Source organism: Anopheles nili, chromosome 2, assembly GCF_943737925.1.
Source record: "Anopheles nili chromosome 2, idAnoNiliSN_F5_01, whole genome shotgun sequence".
NCBI lineage: Eukaryota > Metazoa > Arthropoda > Insecta > Diptera > Culicidae > Anopheles > Anopheles nili.
In genome coordinates, this window is record NC_071291.1 from 41,769,365 (window position 1) to 41,785,400 (window position 16,036).

At 50.1% G+C, this 16,036-nt stretch overlaps 1 protein-coding gene across 1 annotated transcript; it reads left to right on the forward strand.

The window, feature by feature from the left end:
- Window positions 1-1,695: 1,695 nt before the first annotated feature.
- On the forward strand, window positions 1,696-12,692 carry LOC128723224 (uncharacterized). Its single transcript, XM_053816945.1, has 10 exons — window positions 1,696-1,704; window positions 5,146-5,305; window positions 7,492-7,661; window positions 7,878-8,001; window positions 8,485-8,645; window positions 9,012-9,153; window positions 10,717-10,840; window positions 10,920-11,167; window positions 11,277-11,467; window positions 12,450-12,692. Exons 1-10 carry the CDS (start codon window positions 1,696-1,698, stop codon window positions 12,690-12,692), a joined length of 1,572 nt encoding a protein of 523 aa, XP_053672920.1.
- Window positions 12,693-16,036: the final 3,344 nt, after the last annotated feature.

The window sequence follows — 16,036 nt, forward strand, 5'->3', positions numbered from 1 at the left end:
CTCGTATCGGCGGGAACCGGAGAAACTTTTAATAACCGGCAAAACACACGGCGTTCCGCTGTTGTTGTCTTTCGGCCAACTGTCTGATCGAGCACCAGCGTCATTTTCCATCGATCTAACCCGCTTTTCCATACCATCCGAGCGGCTTTGCGCTAGCCAATTCATTAACCTTCATTACGCACTCGTCCTGCCGACGTCACGGACATCTGCATAGCTTTTAATCCTTTCCTTTCGCGAGGGTGGCCCCATCGAAGACGATGGCTCTTTCCACGTTTATGTTGGAGAGCTTTTTTTTTGCTTCTTTCTTCCTTCTGCACTCTCGCACCAAAAACCCCACCCGGATCGGTGTAAATCGCGCTAGTCATAATTCTCCCGCCACTAGAACGAGAAAGCACGCGTTGAGGTTTCACATTCACCGGTTCAAACTAAGGCTCGCTCTGGCCTGCTCGGGAACAGCACTTCGTGCCTTTAATTAGCAACAAGAAGCTCACATTGAGGAGCCTTCCGGTGAGCCTTCCTCGAACGGGCAAGCGGAAACACGCACACACACACTGAAGCGCTCCACGGGTGCAGCTTTGGCCGGACGGAATGGCGAAATGTAAATTTACTTACTTCCACCGGTTGATTTCGTATCGATAGAGAGGGCGTTATCGTTCATTAGACGAGATTTATGGCGCTCGGGATGTTAAATCAACGAAGCAAACGTGAACGACGGCCCACAAATAGCCGCAGATGCCCATTTCATTCTCTCTCTCTCTCTCACTCTCTCTCACTCGCTCTATTTACCTCATTCTCTTCCTACTAGATTAAAGCCAGGGTTCAAATACAGGGCCAAGCCTTAGCATGGCCACACTAAACCCAAATGGAGGCGCCCAGTCGATGGAGGCGCCCAGCTCGTGGTGCGATTCATGAGCCCGGATTTAATTTCCAATGCGAATGTTTGATCAATTCGAAGGGCGCCATCGCAAGGCGAAGAAAAGCGGCTCAGTAACGCGGGAAACCACCAGCCCCCTCGAGGGAAGAGGACGTTTTCATTGCAGCTGCTGCAGCCACTGCGCACTGATTTATGTGTGGGTGTTTGCGTGTGGGTGTGTGTCTCGGGTGGTGTGCAACGCACTGCACATGCCGCTTTGCGTAGTCAATTATCGATGATTTACATGTCAATAAGCGTAATCAAGGTTGATTGCGAAACGACCCGCACCGTGGGCTTGAGGCCAATCGACAAGTAGACCCACGCCCATGTAGTTGAGATTCGCTTTTCTCCTGAGCTAGGCGTTACGATGGCCTTTCCCTCTCAGCCTACCACATGCTGGATGGATCGGGGAACGATCAAACGGAAAAGGTAGTGCGATTTCTTCGTCTTATTTGTTCGGCAACCTTTTTCCCCGTGGCCCCGTTTTCGACGGGTGCTGGAATTTCTGGAAAAGTTTAAAAATAACCCCAAATATGCCCCTGGCGGCCGACGCAATTCGATTGTCCCTTATAATTAGCTTACCGAGCGCTACAAGGGTACCAAGGTAAGGTCCTGCGCCGGTGTGGTCGGCACTGATTTTCCCTCACGAGCTAACTCCCGCCAGATCCCGGGTGGGTTCCCGAGGGTTTGCCCGTGTTCGAAGGAAAATTTCATTACGTGCTAGTAAAACACAATCGAACGCGCGTTCCCAAACCGGAGCGGGCGGCAAAAGGGCCCCAAAGATGGCCGGTGTGAGACCGTTCCGACGCAAAAGATATTTGATTATCGTTGATAATATTTCGCCTCCGTCTCGAGACGTTCGTTCCGATGGCCCGGCAGCACCCGGGTGCCGTTGCGCCGTTCGAATTCAATTATCCGACGCAACCAACATGCCAGTTAAACTTGCCCCATGGTTGCAGCACGGTCACGGGCTTTCCCTCGGTCGGGTTTTCCCGGTTCGCCCGGTCAGCTTCGAGCGAACAGTTCGGGAACCGCAGCAAGCTGCTTTGCCAGGTTGCCAATGGCAACCGAGCGACCTGGGAAATCATTGATCATGGAGCGAAACGTAATCGGTTTCAATTTCGGTTTCTAATGGCAACCGATGAAAACATGCTCGATAAGTTGTTTTCTCCCTACTTCCGAATGGCCATTTCGCGGTGCGTTTCGAGCCACACAAAGGACGGCGTGCATTCTTTTCGAGGGTCGAAGGAACCGTTGGTGCTCACAAATTCCGTCGAGGGTTTGCAATAGTTTTACTCTCGTTTGGCTGCTGCTGGCCAATGTGGGTGGTACCAATCGGCAATAATAATGTCATGGTGAGAATAGCTCGGTTTCTGAAGCAATTTCAAAAATTGCAACATGACGTGGAACAAATCCCTTTAGCACAAGGAAGGGTTTTCCGCCATTTAAAGCGTGGACTTCCGTGGGTGTCCATTGACTTTTGTACAATTTATCAGATACCTATACATTTCATAGGAAGTTTATGTACACGAAAATGTTAACATGCGGAATTGGAAGTAAAATATCAGTAACCACTTGGTGCTTTTTACCTTTTTTTATTTTATTACTTGATGTGTATAATGCTTAAGGAATAATACAAAGTAAAAGTCGATCAGCTACGAATACCAATTAGTGTAGGGGTTCCACTGCCCACTCGCATCCACGCGTCCTCTCTTACGGGGGGGGCCACCACTAGATTCCTTTCGACTTGGCCGTAAAAATCGACCGGGCATCATTTCCTTCCCGGGGAGATGCATAAAACAAAACAAAACCCACCCCCATCGTCCAATGCACGATTGCATCGGGTGCTCAGGTGTCTCAGGAAGGCCGAGGACAACGACGCAGCAGCAGTCGGTTGCAAACAACAACCGGCAACCGGCAACCTTCTCTACTGCTGCTGTTCCTGTTGCTTCCCTCTGTTGACCGATTCGTCACCATTAAGTGAGGAAATGATCGTTCAACAAACCCAACCCTCAAGCCTCGAAAGAAAGAGATGCCCTCTTGATGTGGTTGCTGCTGTTTGAGTGGCTCTCTGATGGACACAACAACAACGTAGGGGTTGCATTGTCATCCCCACCCACCCGGGTGGCTCCAATATTGACCGATTGGGTGAAGGAAACCGTCAGGTAAAACAGGAACGCAAACGAAACCGAGACAGCCCAGGCAATTCTTCTGATGCGATTGACCTACTTCCCTGTTCGTGCCAACCCGACCCTGGGTTGGCTGGGTTTCTTTTTGCAAATCGACGCTAACTGAGACAGGTCGCTTATCTGCGCGTTTGTGATGATGGGCTCACACATTTCGTCCACAACTTATTCGCCCTGACCGACGGTTGATGGAGCACGGAACGCAAGGGGAACACACACGGGTAGATAGCACCGCATCCCAGGCAGGTAAAGCCCAAACGCAGTAAACACGATATTAGTCATCGCGCGTTAGGAATCGGGAACGTTGGGAATCGCGACTTGTTTACGGGATGCAACTGCGTCTCAGCGTCGACGTTTTCTAACGGCTTCATCATCACCAACCAGCGGCCTATATCAACCGCCAAAAGGTACAAAAATAGATCCTCAGGAAACTTAGAACTTTTCCCGCGCATCATTTTCCACTCGCCCTATTTACTACGCTAGTAAAATGGCGCATCTCTCTCTTGCTCGCTCGCTCTCTCTCACTTTCGGTGCGCAATTTTACGCGACTGGTAAATACCTCCGACCGGTCAGTTCATTCACCGGCCCTGGTAGGCGAGCCGCGAATAAAAGGGGGAGGTGGGCGTCAACAGCTTCCGGTTTTGCTTTATTGTGAGTGTTTGTTTTTTGCATGTATACCTACCCCATAAAGCTACCCCATAAATCATCGCAACGCTCGCGGGAAAAGGCGACTTTTTGAGCTTAAATAAATAAGCGTCGTTTTGCGAGCGCTTTCAAAAGACATTCGTCACATTCGTCTAGAACCCAGGGGGCAGAGTTCGTTTGTAAACATTGGAAAGGGGAAAAAGTAGAATGGCACATTCCACGGAAAGGTTGCTACACGCCATGGGCAACGAGAACTAGGAAACCTTCTCCGGACGGTCCTTTCGCTGATTCAAAGTCATTCGGTGCATTCCGTCAGCCGCCGATTCGATCTGGCTGACCATTGATTGAGCTCATCGGCGCACGTCATTCCCGAGGAGAAGGTGATGATCAGCTCATCGGTCTTATCGGTAGAAAACTCCCACCCCCCAACATCGCCACTGAACCCTAACAGCAAATGGGAATGATGATGATGACGATGACGAGGTTGGATGGTGCCCTTTTTTCCCGCAGGATCCCGCGATGGTTCGTCTTTCTCGCCCCGTGTCATCGGTGCCAGGAGCAACAACACCGGCTAGCCAACCGGCTTATCAACCGGGAGGGATTGGGCATTGGGTATTGACCACCACCGGGCGGGCGCACGATACCTCAAACGTCCTCTATCGTACGAATCGGGGTGGGGAAAGTTAATTCAACCGTCGAGTGGACGTCGCTTCTTTTCTTTTTGCGTTGCAATGTGAGGGAGCGAGCCACACCATCGTCTCTTATCAGTAGAGGAGGAGGTGTTTTATTTTTCGTTTCTATTGTGCCGTGATTTCACTCAGCTCTTTTGTTGGCGATTGAAACGAAAGTGAACTAAAGCTGGCAGCTGCCCAACGCGTGCGGCGTGGACTTTTAAGCCGGACTAGTTTTTGCCTTCATTTGCTGAGGGTTTGTGGCGCGAAACGGAATATTCTGTCAAAGGAAACACATACGCACACACACACACACGAGCGCACCGTAGGTGCATTAGCTTATTTCGCTGCGTTAATTTAATTCCACGCCCAATTTTTCACCTTCAATTACGCTCCTTCTCGCGTGTGCCAAGTGCGCGAATTCTTTTCCGGTGGTTTCGCAACCTCAATCGTCGCTCGTTTGCTTCTGGGTTGATGGTGCGAGCACAACAGAGAGCCCATGTTAAGAAAAGGAAAGACGAAATGAATGCGAACACCGTGTAAAAGAAGCTGCCGTACGAGTGGGATTGTTTCTGGTGTTGGTGGGGCCCTCATTTCCATCACCTTGCGAGCCTTGCGTTACCGGCTGTTTCAACGCTTTAGCCATGGGGTGACACCATCCATTTGCGTGCCATCATCTGCATTTTCAGCTCACACACTCTCTCTCTCTCTCTCTCTCTGTCGTTCACAGGGTAACGAGCTCCATTACAACGTCACAGCTGGCATCATCCTGTCCGACTACTCGCTGGCGTTGCAGGGCGTATCTCGGAGCCTGGCCGGCGACTACACCTGTATGGCGGCCAACACCGAGGGCCGTGGGACGAGCAATCACGTCACACTTCGCGTGCGCTGTAAGTATGCGCTGGTGCTCCAACATCCTTCGACAGATGGGGGGAAAAAAAGGACCCTCTTCACTTCACTGCTTTGCTGGGGTTTTTTTTTTCTTTCGTTCAGCTTCATCTTCGTGTTGAGCTCTCTCTCTCGCTCATGCTCTGTTTCTCTAGCAGGCTGCCAGAGTCGACATTCTTTGCGGCCCAACCCGAAACAAGGACCCACCCGGTCCCAGTTTGAATGAAGTCACCCGAGCAAAACGACTGGAACGGATTCATTTGGGGGCATTATTGTAAATGAAATGAAATTTCATTAACTCCACCGGGTCCCGGTGGGGCTTTCGGTGGTTGGAGCGGTTGGCCCCTTCAACAAATGAGGCCCTCCCCCCATTTTGTTCCCCCATCTGCCACCTGCTTTCTTCCATCCCATTGAGGGCGACCACCCAAAACGAGCGCTCGCACCTTCGCTTGTTTTCCCAGCACGAGGACGAGTGTTTTCTCTATTTGTTTTCTTTCTTTCTTTTTTTCGTTTCCCGTTCCACCAGTTTTTTGTTCAGCTTTCATCCCACCCACTTCGACTGTCGGTACCAATTTTCCCGGACGCATACCGCCAAGGCTACGGGGCTGTTTTTTTTTGTTTGATTTTCCACCGGGTTACAAAACCGCACCATGTTCCGCAAATTGTAACCACTTGCTCGGTGGCGGTGTTTCGTGGTGTTTTGTTCTCGCATCGAATTTAATTTCACACATGAATATTTACCGCACGTAATGGTTCGATTTTGCTCAGCCCCGCTTCTGTCTGGGCCTGGGAATTTCGGGGCGGAATTTTATTCTCCGTAAATTGCCGCCAAATAAACGCATCCGCCAACCATGCGGCTCGGATGGATGGGCAGTCTTTTTTCATTCTTTTCAATCACCCGTTAATCGGAGAACCCGCGCTTGAGCCACTTTGTAGCATTTCACTCCATGAAAACAGCACCGCACCGAGCTGTAATTGAAGTGGGGTTTGTTGGTCTCTGTCCGGGAATCTCTGTTAATTCAGCGGGTTTTTGACCAAACTGACCGGCCCGGTTGAAATATGACGCTATGGCCGCTCGACCTCACTTAGCTTTCCGATTTCCGGGTTGCGCATTATTCACAAGGGGTGACTTTCACAACCCTTAACGGCGCATCCACGGACGATCCACTCAGCTCGACCAAAACCCCCCAAAAGTGGACCGGAACGTCATACGGGATCGAGTGGGTTTTCCGGATTTTGTTCACGTTTCAATAAATCCGATAAATTTTTCGCAACGCGCGGGAAAACGATGATGATGGTCGATGGGTGGCGAAAAGCGTGCGGATGCCGCAATCAGTCACAATAATCGAATGAAGCGAGAGCGCGGGATGCCCACGATCCTCGCGTTTCCGTCCGATTTCCGTCCCGGATCGGCGAATAATTTGTTTGTCAGAAATGGATGTAAATCAGAAATTACGCAGTCTGATTTTACGCCCACCCACGTGGGTGGCCACGTGTGAGGCTCCGCTGGGAATCGAACACAACGCTTTCCATCCTGAAGCTTGGCTGCATTTGCGTTTGTTGCCAAATTTACCACTGATTCGGTCCGACGCACGCTTCACAGTCAATTAGCGCACGATGCGAAATGGCAGAACACTCGTGGGTGGGTGTTTTTTTTTGTGCTGGTTTCTTTGATTTTCCACCAACCACTCGTCGGCAGGCAGGCTTTTATTGTGCTGTATTTAAATCCCGCCTACGGGAAATATGTTCGCCAGTTGTTGTTGTGGGGAAAAGTTTTGCGAATTAATTCGAGTGAACGATCGATCACGGTCAATAGGATTCGTAAGGATGTACCATTTTCCAGCAAACAATGTTGTAATTTGAGCGCAAATGACTCGCAATGAGGTCGAAAGGACGCACGGTAAGTGCAGCTATTTAAACATTCAAATTGACCCAGTCTGAGGCGGCTTATTCGCCAAATAAAATCCGTTTAAAAAGGCCAGTTTGGAACGGGATGAGTTGCAGCATGCAAAAAGTACGAATGCGTACCCGCTGTAGATGTGTATATTCGACTCATCTCTCTTCTGGTGTGTCCTCGATTTATGTTTGCCTTCAGCCATACCCGGTTGGGTTTCCGCAACCTTCACGCCAGGGAACGACACTTTGCAAGCGACCCAACTAATTGACCTTTCTTTCTCTCTGTACACAGATGCACCCGTTTGTGCAGTCGATCGCGAGGAGCTTCTGGGCGCGCTGAAGCACGAAACACTCCAACTCAAGTGCGAAGTTGACGCGTCTCCGCCAGCCGATTCCTTCCACTGGACGTTCAACTCTTCCGGCGAACAGACGGAGCTACCATCCCGATTGCACTCGAGCGAGGTAAGAACACACACGCACGCATACAATCCGGCAAGCAAGGACTCACCTAGTGGATGAAGGAAAATAATTAGAAAAACAAACCGGATCCGGAACCGGACCGATGATGCAATCGAAACGCCATCTGGTGGTGTCTAATGTCGATTGGAACACGGTGTCTGTGTGTGTGCGTGTTCTCTTTTTCACACATTTTTTTTCTTCTTGATATCCTTCTTTTAGACCGGTCTATCGAGGCTTAATTACACGCCGACATCCGATCTGGACTACGGTACGATATCCTGCTGGGGCCGGAACGCGATCGGTGTGCAGAAATCGCCCTGCGTCTTCCAGGTTGTCGCTGCAGGTAGGTTTTTTTGAACGGACTGGTGCTGGGTTACGCTTACGCTTTACGGATTGGCAACCAATGGCCGCAGGTTGGCTTGGAAAATGGCCGAGACTGGAGGGTTTGCGAAAATTGGGACGGCTGTGGAATTTAATTAAAACGCCATATAATCGAGAGCGGTCCTGCCTGGTGCTTCAGGTGAAAGGTGTTTGCAACATAACGAACAATCGAGAGTGCAGCTTGCCTCGAACCCACTCCCACACCACCCCTTTCTGATGATTGGGGGTGGAGGAATTAGAAAAATGGATGGGGATGAAGCAAGAAAAAACACCCTCTCACACACACGAGAAAGAAGCATTAGAGAGAAAAAAAAACGACATGCAAATGTGCATGATTGCAACACGTTCGGCCTTCGAGTGTGAAGTTCGGTTCGATTCTTATCAATCTGTACGTGTGTTTGATCGTCTGTATGTGTGTGTTTTTCTCCACAATCTACCATTTCAGGACGCCCGTTCGCGCTGCAGAACTGCTCCGTGTCGAATCAATCGGCCGATTCGCTGCACATCGAGTGCATCGAGGGCTTCGACGGTGGTCTGCCGCAAATGTTCCTGCTCGAGCTGGTGGAAGTGCCCGTCCTGCGATTAGTTAGAAACCTAAGCTTACAGGTATGTCATTTTCACGGCTAAAACACCACCGCGTTGCTGTCGATTGTTTCGCTTACATTTTCCGCTCGAGCGGACAAAAATCTCATTTTCATTCGCCCTGGCCCTGGTGCCGATGCCAGTCTGCCAGGTGATCCTCGAAAGGTCCTCGATATCCTTGCGAGCGTCACGTACCTTCGGAGAGAAGCCTCTAGAGCTTCCCACAGAGCCAGGTTTCTACCGAAAACGGAATGTACGCGAACGTCCTCAAGGATGCTGAGACACGCGTGCAAATCCTCTTTTGTGCAATCGACAGCAGGTGCAGATGCTGGTGCAGCCTACCACCCTCAAAAACATGGAAGCCCCACTAACATTGTATGCGTTTTCCAGCACCCACCGGTGCAGTTCTTTATAGATAATCTCGAACCGGGCAGCTCGTACCGCATCATTCTGTTCGCCGCCAATGCCAAGGGCCGCTCCGAGCCGGTCATAATAGACGATATCACCTTCAAGGGTGTGGCCAAACACACCGGTAAGTATCATGGGAGGGGGTGGGAGGGAGTGGGTGGTGAAGCAGATGAGCCAGGACATTCGTCTTTTGGTGTTGAGTTGGTTCGATTGACAAAAAAAAACTCCCTTTTTGAAACGAATTGTCCTCGCGGAACGGTGCGCAAAAGCTCATTACAATTTGTCCACGTCTACATCAAAGTCACCTACACACAGACACACATACACACGCATACACGGGTTATCCGGTGGCGTCGGTACTCTCAACCCAGCAGAAGATAAAGCCCACCGAGTGCAGGGCACACTAACTATTCCCACCCGCGGTGTCACTTGACACGAGCATCGCCGGAAAAGCGGCTTAGCGACTTTCCGTTGTTGTTTTTCTCTCTCTCTCTCTCTCTCTCTCTCTCTCTCTCTCCTTTCTTCACTGTTAGGGGCATCGTTATGGCGTCTCCAAAAATGGAAGCGAGATCGGGGCTTTTTTCTAGCATCCCTCACCTGACGATGCGATGTCTTTTATTCGTTTGGCCGCGTCGAAACGCCACCTGAGAAAAGCAAGCGAGCAGACCACTTCCGTGTGGTTCCGAGCGGTTCTCTCTCTCTCTCGGTGGAGGGATTAGAGTGGCCGGGCTGGCTGTTTGGTGGCTTTTCCCCTACCGGATAGCAGATGCTTGGTTTTCCTCAGTCGCACTGACTCGCCGACCCCTGAATGGTCAAAGAAACGTGATGAATGGTTTTCGCCACCGGATCGAGCGAACCCAGCTCGAAAGGACCTCCGAGAGAGAGAGAGAGCGACAGGGCGTCATGTTTGCGCCCGGGATTACGGTGTCCGGCCGCTTTTGAGGCAATTTCTTCGGGTGGCTCTGGGGGTTGAAATTAATGAGATCCCGGGGACGTTAATAATAAATTTGATACTTATCCTCGTACGGTGGGAAATGATCAGCGGACGGGAAGGACGAAAAGAGGTCCACTGGGTGCTGTTCCGAGGGTAATGAAGATGAGAGCCACCACGCCGGAGGGCACAGAGGGCTAAATAGTTTATTGCAAAGTACCGTCTGTGGCTTAGCGTGGGCCAAAACCCTGGGCAACATATGTAGAGGCTGCTCCAGTGGGCCGATCGGTTCTAATGTCGTCCTGGCGAGCTGTTCACACACACACACACACACACACACACACACTCATGAAGACCGGATTTTGCTGGCACCGAGACCCGGATTAATTTCCAGCCGCCAGCGATGACGGGGTGTTTGTGGTGGGTTTTCGAACGCGAGCTCAAAATTTGCCCCACGCAAAGGACGACTGAAAGGACGACCGAAAGTGTCCCTGTGGCAAGCCGAACGATGCGATAGAATGTGCGTACAATGCGAGTGGGCAAAGCAGTAGGCCGGTTTGCAGAAAAGCCCATTGGATTACGCGACCTGAAACGCCATCAGAGCACACGCGAGGTGCAAAAGCTTCGTCCATCACTGTACGCGCACACGTGCGTGCGATTACGTACGAAAGCCCCGCTCGAAAGTCCTTGCCGAGAGTTCGGTTCTTTTTTTTTTTTTGCTCACACGCACACACACATCCCTCTGATTTATTGCAGGCGTGTCCAACGTTATGAATGTTCCTTTATCACCGGTATTAGCCGCATTAACGCTCACGGTGGCGATCCTGTTCGCGGTTGTCTGCATCGTCCTGGCGACTCTCTACCGGCGGCACGCGGCCAAGTAAGTACTCCTTCTTCTCTTTGGCTCTTGGGTTGTACCATTGGGTTGTACCCCCACTCATTCGTTCCGTTCTCCACAGGAACACGACCAAAAAGCTAAAGCCCACCAAAAGCGCTCAGCTGACGGCGACACCCGACTGTCAGCTGGACTCGGCTGGGCCACATCACCAAACGCACGACCCAACCGGCATCCAGACACCCTTGGTTGGGCTCGGTGGTGGGAGTGGCGGTGGTGGTGGGGGGCTTGGATGCCGCGGTAGCCCCACGATGGGTGCTGACCTACCGGATGGGGATGAAACCGACCCGGACGTGATACCGAACCAGTACGGTAAGTGTAGTCTGTACGGTTTAAGCTCAAGTCACAAAGACGTGGTGAGTCCTTTCTCACTGTAGGACTAATGTTTTTTGTTTTTGTTTTTGCATCCTCCCTTTTGCAGAACGACGACCTCCGAAGACGACACTACCGACGCCGTTGTTCCGCAGCCCATCGGCACGGTTAATACACCGCAACGGTGGTGAACATTTGCTGCACGAGGACGAACGGCACTGTGATGGCGCGAGTTTGGCCTCACTGACCGGTTCGACCACTGAGGTGCATCATTATTCGTTCAAACCCAGCAAGCAAATCGTAAGTATCACTGGCTGTCGAAAGGGCGACCTTAAGGTGAGATCTTACAGGAGGTTGAGGTTTTCCTGGTCAGCGTGTATGGAAATAGTCCTTGTGGCGTGGAACTGAAGGCGATTTGTGGAAGGATACGATGACGCAGGCAGCTTATCAACCTCGCTGTTAATTCGCTATCAATTCCTTGCTGGTGATGGAGGCCTTTTTTTATTCTTCACTCCCACTAGAATCTGTGCATCAATCGGTGGGAGTTGTTTCCTTCGATAAGCTACCGGTGCTCAGAATGTCTCTTATGGCTGTGTAGGAGACATGGGTTTTGGAGGAAGATGCAGCATGCACATGAGTGTAACTCCTTGATGGGTTTTGTGAGTTGCCCTTAGACCCTTTTAAAGCTTGCAGCGCTCCTTCCATTACTGTTTGAAGCAAGCCCGATGAAAGAGAACGTATGCAACTCCCTTGAATAAGAGAGCTTATCTGACGCTTGGTAGGCTAATGCTGCAGTTGAATAGAATCCGTGCACCTTCAAGGCGCTTGTTTAACGTCTTCTGTTTTTAAGGAAATTCCACAGAATGCCGCTTTTCAAGCGTTTCTCTCTCATATGTCAAAGCCACGGTTGCACCGGCTCCAATTCTTCAGCGGTTCTAATTCTCTACGTTCATTTGTATTTATGTTTGGCCATAAATTTGATATTTTAGAATAAGAGCTGTTCCAGATATTCAACACTTGCATTTTAAAATGAAGCGTTTTTGCATCATCCAAAAAATGGATGACATGGCATCCTGGAATAAATACCGTCACCCTCTTTCAAGGTGACGCGGCAATCAACGTGTTAAGGTCCGCACGGTTTCCACGCCCAACCCCACTCATCAACCATTCAGCATACCTTTGCCGAATCCCCCGAGGTCTCACTTTTCTCGCACTGCCACTGGATGCTGACGAGTTTCTGACGAGTTGTTTTCTTTCACTTTTCATCTCACAACTCCCACAGAGCTACGCCACCCTGGGCAGGACACACAACAGCAGCGTCACGTCGACACTCAGCCCCCTTAGCCAGCAGGCGTCGACGGCCACCCTGCCACTACCGTCGATGTCCGTGACCGGCGTCGGTGCCGTCGGGAGTCTTCTCAGCAGTCCGGCCTCGCAATCGCTCGTCACCTCGACGTTGAACGAGTACCGGTTTCGGCCCGAGGTGGTCACCACATCCAACCGAATACAGGAAAGTTGTATATAAAGTGTGTGTGTGTGTCCGTGTGTGTATGTGTGTGTGTTAGTGTGAGTGAGTGCATGTGTGTGTGTGGCGATCGATGGGCAGCCAGGAGCATATCCTTCTGCTGAAGATCCTTCGCTAACCATATCCATCCCTGGCTGGATCCATCACGCTGCACGCGGTTGTCTGTGAGATGTGGAGCTAAGCCACGATAGAGAGAGAGAAGATGAAAAGCGAAAGAGAAAGCGTGTGTGTGTGTGTGTATGTTCGTTTACGCGTAGCTAACGTAGAGAGCCTTCGTTGTAGAGAGCGCGGGTGGAAATTGGAACGAATTTCGCGATCATTTTAGTCCACCCCCAAACTCCATCTTTCCAAATTCATCACATCCCTTTGTAGGTAATGTAAGTGTGGTTCTTCGCCCACAAGTTGTGCACCCCATGGGTACATGATCCCTTCTCGTCACTCTCCCTCCATTTCTCGTCCCTTCCCATCGTGCCATCGATGTACTTGTAAATATCGCGTAGTATCTCGGGGAAAATGTCCCCAGACGTAGACACCTCACCAAACACCAGACTCTCGGTGTTTCGCGTATCCAACACGTTTGCGTTTAATGACTGGACAATAAGCGTACGCAACAACAAACGAAAGAAGAAAGAAAAAAACGACCGGAAGGTTGCAACGATCACGCCCGGTGAACATGAGGTGAGAATCGTCCAGGATATGAAGGTGACAGATCGATAGGCCACAGCTCTGTTGCGATCGAGACAACAGCCCTCATAGGTGCTGCGGGTCGAGTTTCGTATGTGTGGCTCAAAACAGCCCCATTTCACTGTGGGGCCACCATAAGGTCCTGCAGGTTTACTAAGGCTAGGGGCTTTTCTGAGCGTTCCGATTTCGAATGGACACTTGAACGGCCCAGCAACCGTCAGGTGGTCACCCAGGCCGTGTCACGTTGTTTCTATCACTGTACAAAAACCAAAATCCCTAGGGAGTGTCGTAGCGAGTAGCAAATTCATCGGGCGAAAGTCAAGAGGTTACTAGGAAATTCTTGTGTTTTTCGTTTTTTCTTCGTTTGTGTCGGGTGCTGTAACGATTCCGCGGTATGATTTTCCAGCATAGTGAAAATCGAACGCCCACGGGGACGATGCGTGTAACGAATTAGCGATTAGAGTGACCGTTTCCGACCGTGGCCAGGACGCTTGTGGGTGAGTGGGCGCCTGAGAAAAACTACCAAACAATAAGCGGACGCGTGGAAAGCCGAAGAAAACTATTAAAAAACGGTGAGGAAATAGTGTAAGCGAGGAAAAAAAGAAACAAAAGAATACATAAATAAACGGATATATGATTTCCCATAGTTGGTGGATGTGTGTTTTTTTTTTCAATTTATTTATTGATTTTATTTCATTGCAGTGGAAAGAAATGTGGCACAAAGCGTGAGGTTGAAAGAAATTCATGCGCGATTGGAACGAAGGTACGAGTTAAGCGGCTGTTGCATGTACGTTGCTTATTTATGTACAAACGGCAAATCGCGGAATTTCCGAATCCACGCCTTATCAGTTAGGCAAAAACTGGAAGTCAAAGCAACTAGTACGCTTTCATGTTGAAAGTGGCTCTTGCTTGTACCGGCATACGGTTTTTCTAGGTTTATTATACTGCATTTGGCAGAAATAGACGCAGTTCCAGTGGAAATAGGAGCCCAAAATTACAGACAAATGTAAATATATGTTCTTTTAACAAAAACCGCATGATTACGGATACACTGAATAGACGAATTATTTCTCCTATGTCGAACAGAGCAGAGATAAGGATAACGAGAGCCGTGATTAAATTGAATGCTTTAAACTTAAGGACCTAAATCAAGGACATGCAACTACGATCAAGAAACGTCCGGTCGGTGGATTGTTCTGTTGCTTGCTCATTATTTTCGTCATCAGCATGAATTGATCACATACTTCTAAAGCATGCACTCCTTTTCCATTCAATGAACTGAAAGCAATGAAATAAACATGAACGACAAAACAAACCACTGACCCTTGTGTGGCTCAATGATGTCTTTTAAACCCTTTACTTCCCACCACAATTGTGTTGTTCGTTTCAGTAACGAAATCTGCAGCTCCATCAGCACAGCTATTTTGCGGTGACTTATATAAGCCAGCCCAACCTCAGCGTGTGTGTGTAGCCGGATATGGATTACAATTCACTCAACAATCGCACACGCCGGAATCCGGTTGTACGATCGGTGCGAGCACTTTATCGGTGCCGACATTATTTTCCCACCCCCAAAACCGGAAGGAAAATTCGTCTCCCACGCCATCGTTCTTTGGGCTGCCGAGTGATCAAAACAACATCTCTCCTTCTCGGCTCGTCGCAAGGACACAGCTGACAGGTCCTTGCTTGGCGGGCTAGAGCATCCTAGGACATCCTAGTGTGACCGAGAATGTATCAGTGTGTGTATGAAGAAGGAAAAAACACACGAACCCAAGAGCGAGACTGAGCTCGGAGGAATGCACTAGAAAATTTAAACAATGCCCCGAAGCCATTTTTTCTCTCCATCCAAGCGGCCTTCTTTCGCTGCCAGGAATGCCAGGTGCCAGCTCAGGCAGCCGTGTGCTTCGGTTGGTGGTGCAGTTTTTTCGCTTTGTTTCACCAGTTTTGCTGCAACATTTGTTTCACTTTCTTTGTGCCAGGAAATGCCTCGCCAACCCATGCCAAGCGTGGAAACTTGCAAAAGCTGGCTGCCGACTGGAAGGCGAACCAAACCGAAGGACGAGCTAAGATGATATGAGCCTTCCGGTTGACTCGACGCCAAACCAAACGGCGTAGACGAAATATGCCCCATCCCCGAGGCCACGCGCGAGGTTGGGCGTTAAATTTAAAAAACCCGTTCCACCGAAGCCGCACACTGGGTGAGTAGAAAAATGGCACAAAGCAGGAAAACTTTACCCAAACCGGCGCCCGTGACGCTTGTCGGTGTCAACGTTCGCACCTCACGAATTAAAACGCGGCCCAGCCGTACGTGGGTTGGAAAATTATCAGTACGCTTTCTCTTTGCCGCGACTTTGTCTGTGTGTTTGTAGGAGTAAAGTCACCGGAAAGGAAGCTTAAGCACTCGGTCCCGTTAAGGCAAGGCCTCTTCATACCAGCTTCATTCAACTCACTCCACACCAGGGAACAGCGCGCTCCTAACAATCCTCTTCAGTCTCCGAGGGCGCAACAGCTTCAGCAATCGATACGCAAAAAGGCAAAGCTCCGGTGAAGCATTCGGCCCCACAAAAGAGGCACTTCACCGTTCTAATTAAAGCCACTCCAACCCACCGAGAATGAAACGAGCGTGCTGCCGAAATCTGCTCCGTATCAATGATATCGAG